General features: G+C 38.9%; 1 protein-coding gene across 1 annotated transcript in view; it reads right to left on the minus strand.

Annotated features, from left to right (window-relative positions):
- PXDN (peroxidasin) overlaps positions 1 to 16219 on the minus strand; it is an 86842-nt gene extending 70623 nt beyond the window's left edge. The window contains exon 1 of the mRNA XM_061990601.1: positions 15901 to 16219. Coding sequence (XP_061846585.1) covers positions 15901 to 16124 — 224 coding nt within the window. The 5' untranslated portion in view covers positions 16125 to 16219. The remainder of the gene's footprint in view (positions 1 to 15900) is intronic.
- Between the last annotated feature and the right edge of the window lie 2582 nt (positions 16220 to 18801).

Raw genomic sequence — 18801 nt, forward strand, 5'->3', positions numbered from 1 at the left:
AAAAACAGCCATCAGCATAGTAAAAACATTCAAACAGAACAGAGCATGAAAATTGCACAAAAGAGGTTATATAATCAAGTCAGTGCGGTAACTGGATGATGTCAATGGCACTTTAATGCTGCTTTAACTATTGCCCTGTAAAAAATGTGTCACTTTGTTGAAGAAACAAAGAGAAGGCCACCGCTTTAAAAAAGTAAAAGCAAACACCACTTTCAGCTATAGCATTACGTATAGTAATCCCCACTCTTAGCAGCATAACATTTTCTAGAAAACCAGAGAAACTAAGATTCTTGGTTTTGCCTGGTTTTATGGTTTAGCCCTATCGATTCATTTACAAACAAAATTGCATCATTCCACTTTTTAAATTTTTTTGGCTACTCATTTTCTGGATTAATTCTGCCCCAAACTAATTACTAGATACAACACACAATTTTTCCTAATTTACATAGAGAGATTATTATCTGTACATATGCACTCACCACATGAAATAGAGCCATTGAATTTTTAGATGGGGAACTAAAAATTCTTACACGGTGAGTGGGTATCATAGTTGACATTTAGTACAGCATCATTTTAGTAACCAAAGTAAATGATGGGATCACAAAAACAGTGAAATCTATAGAACAGGATGCAGAACCTGTGGCAGTACTCACCTTGATCATAAAACCATGCTTATGAAAATATAACTAATTAAATTTGGATCATCTAATTAAATGATCTAATTAAAATAGTACACAATTTGCACAAATATGTAATACTTGTTGAAAGGGACTATGAGTTTTTCAGTCTTAAAAATTAAACTTATCAGTTAGAGCTTTGGTAAATGCTGAGCTTATGATATAGCCTTCTCCAAGAGCTGAGGATTTGTTTTAACTAACAATTATTTTGTCATTAGAGTTGAAAGGAAAACATTTAAATGTGAACTCAATGAAAAGCAATACAGTATTGTCTTACTAAGTCTGTAGATCCCTCTTCTGCCCTTGTTGCCAATTTTTCCAACCAGCTATGCAGTGCCATTAATATGACTCAAGCAGGATTTGCTGGTTCAAAGTTTTAGTCATGTAGGCTTAATTGTCAAGAATTATACATGGAAATTTTACTCTGGCATGATCATGTCTCTGTCTTGCCCATCTTCAGTGTCTTCCAAAATACATCCACTACAGAAATACTGTATTTTTATTTTTTAATTTTACCACTGTTTATTAAAACAAATAAAAAGCAACAATAACAAAACAAAAACACAGAACTAAAAAACAAACAAACAAAAAAAAGTATGAGTAGAATTGAGAGAGACATAATGCTGTTTCTGCGGTCAGAAGAACTAACAAGGCGAGATCTCTCTTTATTGCTCTCAAGGGGATCTATTTATAAAACCAAACAATAAAAAGGTTCTTCACAGTACAGCCATGTCATTAATTACTGATTATCTTTGACAGAAACATCCTTGAGGAAGAGCTGCTTTCTTGTCTTGCATTTTTGCCATGTTCAACAAAACAGAGCAAGATAACTGCACATGAGTATTGTGCTAACAAAAATACATGATAGTAAGGTCTTGGATCAAGTAAAGAGTGAATTACTGCTTGGCACACTCTGTATTGTAGAGTGCTACTGATATATCTAAATATTTTTAGAGGATTAGTGGCAGTTTGTGATGTAACTTCTTCTCAGTTTCCTTCTCTAGAATATTGTTTCAACCATACTTTTCAATCAAAAAGATGTTTCTCCTCTGTAAGAGACTAATGAAGACACTAAAAAGGGAAGCTGACTGGTTTATGGCCATGAACCACTGAAACAAAGGCACTAACAGTTTGGTTTGGTTTTGTAGTTGTTGTGTGAATTACTACAGTGAAAAATTCAATAGCTTAGTCTTCCCCCAATCACTACCATTTTTCAAAATAAATATGTTTCTGCACTTCCCTCTGTCTCATAGGGATGCTTAAGTCTAAACTCTGTATTTGCGAAATACTAACATTCTCAGAGGAAAGAACTGAAAGCCATAAAGAAGCGTTATCATCTCCTGACCTCCCACACAGTAAAAGTCACACAACAGCAAAGAAGTTCCTGTCTTAAGGCAATTACTGATGTCAGAGCTGAACCATGCCTTTGAGAAAAATATAAAACTGTTCCTCAAAAAGACGATGAATCAAGCAAAACTTAATTACTTGACAGTCATTCCAGTAGTTAACTATATCCACTGTTAAAAACTATTCCTCCAGCTTGAGTGTGTTTATCTTCAGATTCTGCTCACTGTAAGTATACAACTGTAAGTCAGAAGTAACATTGACCATTTTTCTTGGAACAGGACCACAGGAGTTAAGCACTGAAGTGCATAAATCCTTAAACTTCTAATATAGATGGGCATAAAAATATACTCACAATTCTTTGTAATTTTTCTGATTTTGTTCTATGGCAGATTAAGTTCTTTCTTTCTTCACTGTCAGGAAAATAGATGCAGGTGCAACACATGCAAACAAGCAAGCATATTGATTTTAAAAAATGTGCCCTGTTACAGAAGAGCCACCTGTGTCTTACCAGGACATCAGAGATCAAATCGCTTCTTTAATTTCCTTCCAGCTCTGACACCTCAATCCCTGTTCCACAGGAGTTCCCAGATGAGTACACCCTGCACTAGGCAGGTATTGGCACAGAGCTGAGGGCAATGAGCTCGCAGCAGCAGAAGGTCTTACAGCTGAAAACAAGGATGTGAGCAAGGGCTGGGAAAGAAGTAACAGACTGGGCAGGTAAACTAATAATATACTAGTATGGAAGTATCAGTGTCGTTTTGTGGGCTTTTCTTTCCTCAGGGCAGAAGCCTCATTGATGCAGTGCATGTGAACTTGCATTATATTTATTGTACCAATAAATAACATCCATCATCTACAATACCAATGACCTTACTAAAAAGAATGCCCATTTTGTCTCTTCCAATTAAAAAATAAGTCTTTTAATACAAGATCAACATCAAGCGAAAGGATGTGAAAAACTCAAGGAATCACTGCATCTAAAAATAGCATCTAAATTTGACTCAAAAGACTTTATTCATTGTAAATCTATGTGTCATTCTTCCCTCCCCACTAAGCGGATTTTATCAGAACGTGTTTCCAACTGTTAAATACTTTCCGGTTATTTCTAATACAGAGATTGCTGTATTAGATTTAAACTGACTCAGAGGTGGTGTTAGAATTTATCTGGACGCTTGTTCTTATAGAATGGCAAGGACACTTTACTATTAATACATAAAGCAGTACAGGCTTGCATAAACAGTAAAAACAAAAATGCAGGTACTCTACCACTTGGCTACAGACCAGCTTCCTGGATTCAGATAAAACAATGGCTCTTCCTTCCACTTTATGGAAAATCCCAGGTTACCTTACTGAAAAGGCTGTAGCTCTTGGAAATTATTTTCTGCTTCCTGAGGTTAATGGCAAGCTTCCAGAGCAGGTAAATTAACTACTTTCTTGCTCTGCCTCCAGCTCCTCCTGCTCCTGGCAAAGAAAACTCAGAACAAGAACTGCGAGTGACGATGGGGCTGTGTTAGGACTCCAATATTTATCTCTGCATTCCTCATCAGAGCAGACAGCCTCACCAAAAGCATCATCCTGTCTCTTGGGGGAAGAGAATTTGCTTTCAGGCTAGCCAGAAGTGCAAATATACCCTCTCATCCAGAGGCATACAAATGCCAATTTATAGCAAGGACTTCCACAAATAAACTTAAGGCCCTTTTAAGAGAATTTAAGAGGCTGAGAGGAGTACAACCCACAAACCCAGCACTTCACCTCTTCAGAGCATAATTTTTACTAGTAATGTTTCCTCAGGCATCAGGTGTTGGACAACCACCATACTGTTGTAGCTGAAATCTCTCTTGAGAGATTAGGCACTTGCTCTGGTGTCTGGAGGGATGAATCCTTACCATGTCCAAACCACAGGGCTAAAGATAAGGCTGAACTGAATCCATTGATGGACAGATCTCTTTTATATGGATAGGATTGGCATAAAGATTGACACTGAATGCTAGTTAATAGTTTTTTTAATTATAAATTATTTTTAAGTTTATGTTAATTATATTATTCTAAATCTTTGCCAAACTGTTGAGTTTGAAAACTTCCATTAATATTGTATCTCAGCAATTCTTTACATGTAAGATATATCCAAGACGTATAAGGGAAACAGAAAATGTCTAAAAAAACCCATCTGCTCCAGAAAGAACATGAAGCTTTCCTGTATGATCTGATCTAGGTGGACCTGCTTTGGCAGAGGGGCTGGACTAGATGACCTCTAAAAGTCCCTTCCAACCCTACCATTCTATGATTCTGTGATTCTAAGCTGAGACAGTATAAAACATCTCAGAAGATACTCATATCCTAACAAGAAGATTAGATTTTCTGGCTAAGTTTTCAAAACTGTCATGTACTGAATCAAGAAAGAATCTTCACCATGAATCACAATTTTAGAAATAGCAAGAGATTTATTTAGCTTATTCCAAGTGCTCTTGGAGCAGAACAATCTGATTTTTTTTTTCAATCGTTTAAATAAAGTACAAGAGGTATTTCTATATCTGGAATGGTCTTTACAGATCCTTTTTTTAATAACCGTCTGGTAGCAATTATTTACACTCCTGACAGAGACGCCTTCAATCTACATATAAAACATGCTTCATCTATACACAGAAGTCTAACTAGCAAATGCTTCAATTGATTTACTATAGCTGATTCTACCTCCTACATAGGTGGTATTACACTTACTTAAGCTTTGCCCAGGCCAACAAAATTAAATCAGAAAGTTAATTACTTGAAACTGGCCAGAGCAAAACACCTACTCACATAATCAAATTGCTCTCCTTGGCTCTAGAAGCCCTGTCCCAGCTCTTCCTGCCCAATGCACGTCTGTCCTTTCTCCAGCACTTTAAAACCAAAAGCCTGGGCCTTTTTTGTTGGAGACTGAGAATGTTACTTAAGTCAAAGATCTGAACATTATGATTCAGTGCATACCTTTAAAAAATAACTTGAAGTACTCCCAGCTCTCCAATTTCTCAGAGAGTTTATCAAAATGCCCTCAAGTCAGTATTTTTTTTATTGAACTCAAATTAGTTATCCCAAAGAGTGATGAATTAGCATTTACAAGGCATCTAGTTTTGATACGCAAATTCCCAGAAGCAAATCAATCACTGTGATTTTTTCACATACATATGCTACACCCTCACACTGCTGCTCCTGCTATTTATATTATCTTAGAAAGCGAAGTAAAGCAGCATCTATTTGTTTGGGGTTTGTTGTGGGTTTTGGGGTTTTTTTTTTTTAGATTTGAGTGGCTCATTAGCTAACTATGCACCAGATCACACACTGCCCCATTTGTTTTCCAAAATATTTTTTAAAAACTGAAAGAAATACAGCCTCATCCATCATTAGAACATTTTAAGACTCTGACTCAGGAATACATTAAAGATTTGAATCCTGATGACAGATTTCATCCGATTATCATTATAATCAGATATTAAACAGAAGCCATCACAAGATAGCAAAATGAGATTTCATATTGAAGTAGTCTATCAAAGCCATATGAAATCGAAATACTTACCTTCTGTAGAGCACAGTGAGCCTTGGACAAAAGTTATAAGCCCTTGAATTCAACCACTTTGAGAAGTCTGCACTAAATTTCATGCTGTCACATCTATGCCTCACACGGCCTGGAAATAAGTCAAAGCAAGCATGAACTCATTCTACGTTTTTTGTACAAAGTAAACCAGCAACCATATGGCTAATAAAAGACTCCTAAAGCTATCAAGTCTGGCTAACACAACACAACACAAATAACTTGACACTCAGCAGTCATCCTCCTGCTTACCAAAACCAGTCATTTAAGGTAATGCTGTGTAATAATCTCTTCCTTTCTTAGACCAGTCAGGCAACAGCAGATTGCTGTAATTTAAGAGGAAAGAATGCTGAAAAAAAAATGTTTCTGAAAGATCTGGGGAGTGGCAACTGAAAAAAGAATAAAAGAATTGGAAGTTCAAACAGTAACAGTACAACACAAAAGAGATCAATGGCACAGTCATTAAAACTAATTTGGGAGCTAAATATGTACGCTCATCATTTTCTTGAGACAAAAGCTCAAGAAATTAAAAAAAATTAACCAAAACAAAACCAAATCAGGAGAGAACACCACATTGTACCAATCTTTTTGATTCTACAAGCTTTCACAAGGTTCAAGAAACCATGCCAGTCACAAATTCTTCCATGTCCTAATCTTTGCTAATCTGTGTAAATACAGATTAAACAATAAAATGTGAAGCTGAGAGCCCACACCAGTCATGCCCTCACATCTTTCTCAAGAAGTTTGAGAATCTTTGTTATTTGCAAGAAATTAAACATTCATTCAGTTTTATTTTTAAAAGAATCACTTGACTCTCATTAGCAACAGCTAATTCTATACTAAAATGAAATCACGTTTGGCAGTCTGATAAGCAAAGGAAGGAAAAGGAAATATCTGAGTCACACTATTCCAGCTCAGCCAGTTCTCATTGCACCATCTCTCTGGATTGTCTTGAAACTCTGCCCATGTTTGCAATAATAAATCCTGTAAAGTTATTTTTGTTTTGGTTTTGTTTTTTTTTTTTAATCAAATCCAAATGGAACAAATGATAAAGACCATTTGGCTCAGTTGTTTCCATTTTACTGTATATATATACATACTCAAATATACACAATATGTATTGCAACGACATACAGACAAGTACTTAAAGTACTAACTTCTTTTTATAGATAAACTTCTCTAGAAAGACAAGCAACTATAAATATTTAGCTTGTGTGATAGAAATTTTAAATGTCACCTTTATAAATTGACCTTTTCTCTAAGTGAAAGCTGGAAACACTTTGACTTGCTGGAAAGAGACTCAGCAAATGTCCAAGCCTAGGAACAATCAGAAGCCTGGGGATTACTCAAGTATACAAAGTTCACATTTGCAAGATGAGATCTAGAGCGTACAAAATACTTGATAAAAAAATAATACATGAAGTGGGGAAAAATCCTGTAAACAGTAAGATCTGAAAATGTCAGAAATACAAATTTAAAAAAAAAGATAAAAAACCGCCATTCTGAGACGTGACTCATGATGGGTAAAAATTTACAGCTTGTTTTTCAGTTGTTCAGAATAGAAGTGGGTTGTGAAAACATTGATCTAGCATTTTCATTTTATCCATTATACACAGAAAAATATTCATGTAAAAGGACATTTTGTAATTTAAAAAATGAAATATTGTGAAATTTTACACATCACACACTATTGCTCTTCTTTTGTTGTTTTCTGAATAGTTGTTCTCTGTTTTTTTGTGTCACAATAGCAATTTCTTCTATTAAATTATGTCGTTTTCTTTCCACAGCCTCATTCCATATTTAGTCTGAGCTCAGTTCTCTCTTTACTGGCTATAGTCTCAATTTTTCTTTTCTGATGGACTTTCAATCTTTTAATTTAAAACTTAGTGCACTAATGCAATCTATAAACATATGTGAGCAGCCTAATATGTATTTAATATCTAAATGGTCAAGTTTTCTGCTAGTTAATGACATCCTCATCTCACCTCTTAATGAGCACTCACCCCGCTGGGGAAAGAAGTCAATAAGGACTACTCAGAAAGAAAAAAAAATAGAGGCGGTTGGAATATTTATAAGTCGTATTTTTCTCTTAGGTATGTGTTTACCACGTTAGACAAGACAGCTACTCCTCTCCTTGTGTCTCAGATCCAGAACTTTCTGATGATGCAAGGGATTGGCATCTCCTAGTTCTTTTTTGCCAGCCTTCTTTGGGAATTAGGAGAGAAAGGGTATTTACTCATGTCCAAGCACCAATTTCTTACCCTTTCCAGTGAGTAATCCCATGTTTGTCTCTGCTACACAAAAAGTTCTTATTCAATGTCCCTCAAGCCCCTAAATTCCCCAACGTAATGACGAAAATGGATATAACTTGTCATTTTTAATTTTGCTGTTATTTGGGAAAACTGACTAACAGGAGAGGCACTGAAACTCTCTGCTAGCAGAATGAAAAAGATGGAAAAATGCTTAAAACTGATTTTCCACTGGGGACCTACACAACAATACCAAATGATATGCTAATTTATATAATAATCATGTCTTTCTAAAATGCTTCAGCAGAATAAACAAAAAAATCTTATGTTGGCCATAGTCCAAACTCCCAAAGGTTTGGGAATTAGAAGATAATTTTTTGAAACAGCTAGAAAGCAACTATCCTACATAGTCCAGGTGGGCATATGGAGACGTTGGTAGCCACTAGTGAATTTTCATTGCAAGAGAATGTCATCGGCAGAGTTTCAGAGAGAGCTGTAATGGGTTCTTTGTGTGTTTAATTTATTCATAAGCGGAAGAGGGATGTACAACAGAGGGAACAAAGTTTTGCTTATAATATTAATCTATTTTATCAAAGTCTGAATAAGAAGAACAGTGGAAGGGCCTGTCAACAATCTACGAATAGCTATTAAAATGCAGATCTAATGCAAGGAACACGATTCTTCACCTTGATTCCTCTCTCATGATACCCTACCTGGAGTATTGCATTCAGCCCTGAGGCCCTAACATAAGGACATGGACCCCCTGGAGAGAACCCAGAGGAGGGCCACCAAGATGAACGCTGGGCTGGAGCACCTCTCCTTTGAAGACAAGCTGAGAGAGTTGGGGTTGTTCAGCCTGAAGAAGAGAAGATTCTGAAGAGACTTTCTAGCAGCCTTCCAGTATCTAAAGGGGCATACAAGAAAGACAAAGAGGGACTTTGTAAAAAGGCAAGTAGTGATGGGATAAGGGTTAATGGCTTCAAAATGAGTAAGAGTGGATTGAGATTACTTTTTTTAGGAAGCAGTTCTCTGTGCGAGTGGTGAGGCACTGGGGCAGGTTGCACAGAGGAACTGTGGATGCCCCATCCCTGGAAGCATTCAAGGCCGGGTTGGATGGGGCTTTGAGCAAACTAGTCTAGTGCATGGTGTCTCTACTTATGGCAGGAAGGTGATCTTTAAGGTTCCTTCAAACCTGTAGCAATCTATATTTCTATGATATTAACACGAAGTAACACATAATGAGGAAAACAAACTTTACAAATAAAGTTACTTCTTAGGGGCAAGATCTTAAACTACTCTTGATAATTCTTTGAAAATTATTCAAGAGAAGGAAATATGATGTTGGGAATTTTTAGGAAAGGAATGGAAAATAAAAACAGAGATTATTCTAATGCTGCTGAGAAATCTCCAATTAACCCACGTACTAAACCTGTCCATATAAATACTGTGGAAAGTTGCCATTCCCTCACTTCAAAACAAAGCAGAGCAGGGACAGAGAAATTCAGATGATGAGAAATTAACAACATTGTCCTTATTGTAAGAAGACTCCTGAGCTTTCAAAAGAAATTAACAGGGAAGCTTATGTTCAAACGCCATAAAATCATGGCTAGCACAGAGATGATAGAGAGGGATTGAGTATGTCTTCCAACAAAATAATTGAAGGATACCAAGTGAAGTTAGCAATTTGAAGGTTTCAAATAAAAGAAAGTGGCGACTTACACCAGGTAGTGTGTGTAGTACTCCTTGTAACCAGAAGTTATCAGTGTAACAGCTACATTAGTTGAAGGGGTTAAACAATTTGTGGAAGAGAAATACATCAAGATTTACATGTAACACAGAAATAATTTTCAGCTCAGAAAAATCCTGAGCTGCAAATTAGTACAGGGGTGAACCACTGTACACTGCTGTATGATGTCTATGTTGTTTATAAGCTGCCCTTTCAGTCACCCTCAAAGAACAGATCAAACAGGTCAAACGGATCTTTGGTCTTACTCATTTTGGACATCTCTCTGTAAATAAACACGTATTTAGCATTTTAACACTCAAATGTTAAGTATTTATGGGTCAAAAATACATCTTAGTAAAAAAAATGAAAACCAGAAATGATATTTATTAACTGTAACAAAAGACAATGTATTCCTCCAATGACAAAGTGATAAGTGTACAGTAAGATACTTTCAGGAAACGTTTGGCATGATTTTACTCCACATGTTTTCCCATTCTTCAACAAAGAATTTGATGAGGGTTAACTTGCTGCCGAGGTGACAAAAAATACTTTCCCACCAAAGGATCTAGTGACTTGCAGATACATTCTTGAAGCAAAGAGTCATTTGGGCCTTCTGCTGCATCCCTCAGCAGCTTTACCCGATGTCTCCCAGTAAATGCCAAACACTCTGTCAATGTTGTGCACTTCTGCCCCCTGCTAACAGCCAAACACATTCTGCAAGTTCTGCAAATTGTGTGCTTAACACATTTGTGCCTTGGTCCTGCCTTGTTCCATCAGCAGTAAAGACAGACTGCCTGGGAACAGCTTTAACAGGGTTCACATCATACATACACTCCCAAGTTGCTTTGCTGGGGATGTTTGGTATCTTTTGCAGCATCCATTCGACTGTTGGTCTCAAGAGAACAGGGCTTAGTAAAAGAGAAATATTCTCCTTTGAGTAACAATTAACCTACTTTAAAGCAAGTTACTTTCTGTATTGTGTATGGCTCCTTAGACTGATTTTTGCAAGTAGCTTCGTTCTGTCGAAAACATTACGAAAATATTCTCTTCTGGAAAATATTTTAAGCTTTTGTTTAGACAAATAAATATAAACATCTACATACAGATGTTTTAACTCCTTTTATTGTCAACAGAAGACTAGTCAACACACATGCTGGAGAAGGTTGGAGAATCAATAAACTGCCCAAATACTATCAGCTTAATTTAGTTGCCTGAACAGCTACCCTTAGCTACCGAGACATCTGTTGGGAACACGCAGGTATGGCACAGGCCCAATGGGAAACCTGTGTCATTTTTGGAGAGGCAGTCGGAGGCTAGAAATTATCTTATCCAGGGAATTCAAATAGTGCTAGATATTACAGTAAGCAAAACAAATGAAGGCATCCCCTTTCAGGTGAGCTGAGTTCCACTCCAGGCACTATGGACTGTATTGGCAAAATTGCTGCTCACTAGAAGGGAAGCTAGGACATGAAACATGGCTGTAGGCTCCTGTGTATGGAGATTTTAACAAAAGTGTTTTAATCTTAAATCAAATTCTGCACTTGGTCATAAAATTTTCATGACAGAAGACCTAAGATAATTTTCACTGAAATAATTTTATGCTTCCCCTTCTGCTTTGTGCAATTCAAACAAACCAGTATTGGAATCTAACAGTTTGCTACCCAGACAATGGTCTGTCAAGATCTGTGTCTGTATCCAGTTACGCCCAAAACACTTGAAGTAAACCTTCAATGTATTGTCTTTTCTGAACACAAAGTATATACAAATCTCTGTGTCTTAACTAAAATCTTACACCAGTGTCATATGTCTCAGCTACTCTCTGAGTAAATTGATGCTCATCAGTGATCAAGCTTACCCACAGTCCAGATTTGAGACTATAGTCCTTCATCCTCCACAGTGATGAGGTTTATTTATTTGTTGTCTTAATTGCAAAATTCACAGGCAGTTTTCTAAAAGAGTTTCAAAGATGTGACAAGAAGCAAGGATCCTGCATTTTTCAGATGAGAATGAGATGGTGGTTTGCTGATTGGCAATGCATCACTTGTGAACAGCAGATCTGCAAACAGCATGCATCATTCTGCTATGACAGTCCAGAGACTCCTGCACTGACAGAATTCATACAAATCACCCATTTCTTTTCCCTAAATGCATAACATTTAAGAGGCATAACATTATCACAAATCAACACTGAAAAGCAAAGTCATTACACTTCCATTACCCCATCTCTTTGGTAATTCATATACACTCCAAACAGACATGTGATTTATGTAATTCAGGTTTTTTTGTTTGGCTGGTTATTTTTTTTTTAAGTATTAAGATAAATGTTCCTAAAAAGTATCAGTAATTGTGAGTGTATATCAGATTCCACAAAAATTCTCACAAAGCTATGAAAAAATTGTATTTCTTACACAGCTGTCTAGAAACTCACCATGGAGTTTAAAACCTAATGTCTTTCAGCATTCCCTTAGGCTATAGCCTTGCCTTTTACACTACAAAGCAGAAATTAATATAAAAAATAAATAAATGAACAGATGTGTACTGTAATCTATCCAGTTAGTAGAAGTGTTGGAATAATGGCAACAAAAGTAGTAACTAGGAACACTGACACTGTTGCCTTCAATTTCATTTCAGTGACTACCTTCAAAAGTTATTCACCTGGAATGATCGCAATTTAACAAGTCCTATTAAGGTCTGACCACTTAAAATTGTAATTGTGTGTTAAAAAAGGTGTTTTATTCGTAACAGACATGCAGGATAAACAACCTTTACTCTTGGTAAATGTTATTAGGAGTGACTTATTTAATTTTTTTTTTCCCTCAATAATTTGCATGCCATTCTTTGTGCAAATGAAGTCCACTTTCTTTTGTGACAGTTATTTCTTAGTCAATTTCTACCTCTCCTGCTTACAACAAAATGTTTGTTTCTATTCTCATTCAGTCTTTGAGACCCAACTCCAATGAATGTAGTTATGCTTGTACAGCTAGCGAAAAAAAATCAGAGAGCATCCAGGTGCTGCCAAGAAAAACCTTGAACAAATTTTAGTGTTGGTCTCAGTATGTGTAACTGGTCCTGTTGACAGGTTTGGATTTTGGTCATGTTTAGGCAAGATACAAATAGTAACATATTAAACTGATACTCAAAGGAACCCTGTCAGAATTATAAGCACCATGAACTAGAAAATGGCTGTAAAATAGCCCTAAATAAACGTAAGATAGGATGAAATTCAGGGAAAAGAGGACAGCAATAGTGCTGTATCCAGAATTTTACATTCCTCAGCCATTTAAATGGTCTAATAGAAACTTGTTTCAGCAATTTCCATGAATACACGAGAACTCTATATTTAGTCAGACATGAGAGGAAACTTCCAGGACTGTACTTCAGGCATGAAGTGGTTTTGCAAAACAGCTTTGGAGGTGGGTCTCCATTCTCAACAGAAGTCATCTGCGATGGGCAGAGCCTGGGCAGTAATTTCAATCTTGGGTGAAACCATGTGTTCACCAAGGCTCCAGGAGCACTTTTGAAGCTGTCAGAATCCACCCTGAAGAAATCTAAGCCATGGATCCCAGCCTGCAGCAGCAAGGGGTGAACTGCCAGAAAGTGGGGGAAGCAGGAGAGTGAGAAAATGTACAGCCAGAAGTAGCATTGGCAAGGTCAGCAACTAGTAATATTATGAACAGTTTTCAAAAAAAGAGCCTGAGATTAGGAGTAGACATTTTTGATATGTGGGGGAAAACATTTGGCTGCACTGCTGGTCTGGGCCTCATGCTGTTTTAATTCATATAACAAATTATATGTGAAGTAGAGCAAAGTCAACTCAGCTTTCAAAATGGGACAGTTGTCAGAACCAGCGTTCAGCAAAAAGCAGTAAAACTACATACTTATAAATTAAGAAAAACTTACGGTGATTTTTTTTACAAAATTACAGTCAATCTACATCCTAGTGAAAAAATTAAAAAAAGACAAGAACGTGGAATTGATGAATGCCAGTAAAAATGGTCTTAACTCATCAGTAACACACTTTGAAGGATTTCATAAGTCCGTATTTTAGAGGGGAAGGCATGCAATTGAAATTAAAGAATTCTTTATGATTATCTAGCTATCAACACGACTACTAAAGAAAATACATTTAATATACAGGCTCCACATGAAAGACAAACAGTGGGAGTCAAACCAGAGATGAAATAGCTGCTCCTTACTTTCATGCTTAAAAAAGAAACTATTCTTGAATGTAGAAAGCCTTCTGTGGGTGATGGGCTACCTTCATGAGGCATAATGCTGCTTTGCAGAACTGTAGTTCTACAAAAGAGTAAGGTAAAAATGAGTGGTAAACTATCTGGTAATTCAATAAGTATCTCACACATCTAATAATTATTTTGAAAGTACATCTTACAGCTAAATGTAGGCAATTCACATACAATAGGTGCATAGGTACCTTCAAACCACTAAACAAATTGCACCATTGCTCTTTGTGGCAGAGATTGTCGTCTGAGTGTCTTCTGGCCCATCTCCTCCCTTTCACAGCCATTCAGGAGATGGATTAAATGTGCATTTACAGACCCAGTATTACTAATTTTATTTATAGCAGTCCCCTAGTCAGTTGGTGAACAGGAGAACACTCATTAAAAGTAAGGCCACCACTATGTTTTGAAGAATGCTGGTCATCTGCAGGCATATTTTGAGAATTACTGTTCTCTATCAAGCTGAAAAACTGCCTTTAACTTTTTTTTCATTACCTCTGATGCATTCTAGCTTACATTGTATCAGAATGACAACCTGGATTGGGCATACTAGACAATTTGATATATTAGTGGTGTTAAACAAGTATAATGCTTGTATTGTTCACACATTCTCCTCTGACTCACTGCAAGATTATAAATACCCACCGTAAGGGGAGCTCCACCCTGATTAGGTTTAATCCAACACTTTCTGCTGTTGCAGGCCATTCTACCTTTAACATAAACCCAAGCCATTATGACTTGATTCCATACTCTGTTTTTTTTAAACACATTTAAGACAATTCACAAAACTAGCTTTATGGTTTCCTGTAATCTCAATGCAAAAACTGTTCTGTAAATGTACTTTGCTTCACATGTAAGAAACATTAACCACCCACTTCCTGTATTGTTCCCTAAAAGGGTTACAAGTACTGCAGGACTAATCCCGTTCTGCCAAAAGCCTGTGCTTCTTGCCAAAGAGGGACTCAGTTAATGTTAAACGACTACACTCTTCACAGTAAATAATACTTGGAAGCTGAAACACACCAAGGCCTTACAGATCCTTTTTGAAAATATCTGACAGAGTCACAAGTCAATTTATTACAGGAGGCCCCGCAAAAAAATTCCTAGAGTCAAGTTCTGCTCAGCCTCCACGGCTGGGCTTTGTGTGTGTAAGGGAATGACACAGCTGGTGCCAAGAGCTTTCTGAGCCCAAGTAATGTTGAAGCGGGTCAGTGGAACAAATCCTTTCCTCACAGTAAGCCTTGAAACAAACTAGTGTGTGATGTTCATTTGTATCTTTGCCTTATTAGGGGCAAATATGTCTGGAAAGGTAATCATTTCAGTAAAATAAATGTGTACAAAACAGATTTTAATCCTTGACAATAATAAATTTTATTATCAACACAATTCATCTCAAAACAGTGTCCGGACCCTACAGAAGAATAGTCAGGTACCTCAACTGACACATTAGGGCCTGAACTCAAAAACACGACAGAGAATTTTAAGTTCACATGTCCTCAAGTCTTTTGCAGGAACTTGAAGCAGGTTAGTCTTCGATAAGGTCAGGGAGTTCGGGTACCGGCTTGCTCATGCATCCCCACCACGTCTCAGAACCGAACAGAAAGTACCACCCACATCCCCGTGCTGCCAAATAAGCTTTTAAATAAGATACTAAGGAAATAGCAAAATCCTTCTAGGAACGATTAGCGGGCCCGCAGGTTAAGCACCGTATCCACCTCCAACCGTCACCGCCAAACCCGGGGCACCGGCCAGGCCACTCCGTGCTCCGCGCTGCCAAACCCGGAGAGAAGCGCGCCGGACACCGACAACAGGGCACCGACGGACAAGCAGGGCTCAGTGGGCACGCGGGGCCGGGAAACGGCTAGTCCTGCCTAGGCCAGCCCGGCCCGACCCCGCTAGGCTGCCCCGCCGCCGTTGCGGGGCCAATCCCCCTGCCTCGATCGCAGACAAAGGGCCGAGGCTCCACCACCGCCCAAAGTGCCTCCCACCACAGGTATTCCCTCCTCCTCCTCTTCCTCCTCCTCTGCCCCCCCCGCCCCTCTCCCTGCCCGCTGGGCCGCCACTCGCCCCGCCGAGCCAGCCCCGCCCGGCTACTCACAGGATGGTGGTCTGGGGGGACACGGCAGGGACGCTCTCCAGCATCAGATGCATGCAGCGCACCGTGCTGCGGAAGCAGAGGCAGCGGCTGGGGCACCACACGCTCCCGCGCTGCGGCGGCGCCGGGGGCTGCGCGGCGGTAGGGGGGAAGAGCCCCCCGCTGCGGAGCAGCAGCAGGAGCAGGAGGCAGAGCCCGGGAGCGGCCGCCGCTTCGCGCCGGGTCATGCTGCTGGGCGGCGGCGGCAGGAGCAAGAGGAGGAAAGGGGCTCCAGCAGGTCCGCTTCGCACCCGCTCCGCTGCGCTCGCCGGCCGCGGCTGCCGCTCTGGTCGGCGGCGGGGCGATCCCGTCCCCCCGCGCAGGCTGGAGGAGGGGACGGCGCTTGGGACCGCCCCGGCCGGCGGCGGGATGGGCGGCCGCGGGCCGCCGTGCTCCGCGCCGCCCTGCGTACGCACCGCGCCCGCGGACACGGCCCGGCCACCATCGCCCTCTCCGGGCTGCTGCTCCCCACGCCGCGCCTCCGCCCCCAGCAAGGGACGGGACGGGACAGAGAGTAGGCAATCCACGAGGCGGACGACTGTGTGAGCCACGGGAGGGAAGGAAGGCGAAATTAAGGGAAGTGAGAAGAGAGGAGAAAGGAAAAGAAAAGGAAAGGAACGGAGAGGAAAGGAAAACACGATGTAATGAGAAGAGATGACGGGGGAAAAGAGAAGAGAAAGAGAAAGCCTTGTGAGAAGCAGCAAATTGAACAAACTTAAGTCTCGTTTTTGCACTGATCGGAAAGTCTCACCTACACAGCCGTTGGACTGCCCCTCTTAGTGATGCAATTTTAGCTGCTGAACTGGGAAGATTGGTCGGATTTGCCCTGAATTACATTCAGCTGATGGTTTTGGGTAGGTGTGTACACTGGCAAGGAGGTGTATGAGGACCATCGGAATGTAACTGTGCATAGAAGAATAATGGTTGCAGCTTTTGGTCCCATTATCTCAATATTTTCTCAAATCTTGTGTGTAAACACAAAACTAGATTACCTTTGGGATTTCTAATACTGCCCTAAATATGCTGTCATTTTTATGCAATGTCAGGTCTAAATAGTAGATGCCTTTTCTCCATCCCTCTCCATGCATTGACTGTCCTTATATGATGACAATAACAGCCATCACAACTAGCCTGTTAAGTGTAAAAGAAACATATTCTCTTACAAGTGGTGGGTGTCAGCACTCCAAGTTCCATCCCAAAAACAAGACATGGCACTTACGCAGGGTTGCCTGAGTGCCTTTTTCTTCAAAGCTATTCTTGCCTACAACTATAGTAGTTCTTACTCTGAATCTCACTGGGAAAACATAGCTTTAACACATGAGTTGAGAAAGACTTTTTTTAAACACCAAGTCAAACACCTCATGTAGAAAATCAAGAGTCTGGAAGTGAGTGCTGGAAATCACTGATGGGCCCAGAACCAAAATGTGCTGAGATGAGTCATTATCCCTAACTCTTTCTGCAGAAGTAGTATTTGACTGTTTTTCTTAGTCATCCTGCCTGTCTAATGTGAAATGTATCTGCTTATATCTTAAAAAGGAGTTAGCTAACAGAAGTTTAGAAATGTTTTTCTCATTCTAAAGAGTCCTAAATCCTTTGAAACATCATTCAGCTTCCCAGTGAGCTGAAGGGCTAACTAGGAACCCATGGGCTCAAGCTGTGTCTATAGGCAGGGGAGGCTTACTGACTTGCCATTAGTTGTACGATTATTGAGTTTCTAGGGTAGTCTGAGACTCTTATAAGACTCTTGCCATTTAGATACACTTCTAAATTGGGTATATTTAGGGGCCTAGTCTGCTATCTCAACATACTAAGTGGCTCAGAAACTCTTATACATACACATTCGCTGTTTTACAGTGGAGGATGCCAGTTTGAAGTAGAGGAGAGCTTATGAAACAAATGGATTAAAACCTTCATCACATCATCCTCAATTTAGCAAGCAGCTGCTACATGTATCACCTCCTCTGCATTTGTAATCAGTGTTGGGATAAATGCGTATCTTAATCTGAAAACTAAATTTGTTTCCTGGTCCAGGTTAAGCTTGAGCACTTTTGACCTACAAAGTGCAAGTGTTGGCACAGGTAAGTTTTTGTCCTGGAAATGCCACTCACGTGAGAGTATTTGGTGGTTGTAAATCTGTCATCCTGCAGTGCCCATACTAAAAACAGCAGAACACCTTAGGTTAAATAATTAAAGTAATATAGAGATATCACTAAATTGAGATATTTGTAGCATTATGGTGACAATTTATGTTGTGGCATTTTGATGCTTTATGATGATTCTTTTCAAAAACAAAGTACACAGTAAAAAAAATATGTTTTCTATAGGATATAAAAATAATTCTGGAAAGTTTTTAGCACTTGTGAACTTGATAGACTATTGTAATATGCATCAGAAGTACCTATGCTATACATATGTAATTCCAAGAGTGAGATTAAAAGGGCATAGGTATTGTCATTCTAATTAGGCAATTTAGCCATAACATGCTGTGTAGCACTCTTTACATTTAAGTTACATGTAACTTACAGGCTCTTGGTTAATATAATATTAATGCCTCAGTTAGATTTCTTTCATGTCCATAGAATCTCATAGAACAGTATGAGGTGTTAGGTTTATGGTTGATCTCGACTTTTCCAATGGAAAGGTCTTTTCCAACCCAAATAATTATGTGATTCTATGATTTTAATACTCATTATATGCTATTCTAAACTGGTGTCAGGGATGGTTTCTGGTAAATAAGATTTCCAAATGGTTTTCATATATATGTTTCTATTCTTAGCCAGTTTTCATAGGAGAATTTTTATAAAAAGTGTAGGGTCATTTTTTGTTTACTCTGTATATAAATATCCATGGGAAATTTGTCTTCTG

The sequence above is a fragment of the Colius striatus genome, chromosome 2 (genome assembly GCF_028858725.1).
Source record: "Colius striatus isolate bColStr4 chromosome 2, bColStr4.1.hap1, whole genome shotgun sequence".
Classification (NCBI taxonomy): Eukaryota; Metazoa; Chordata; class Aves; order Coliiformes; family Coliidae; genus Colius; species Colius striatus.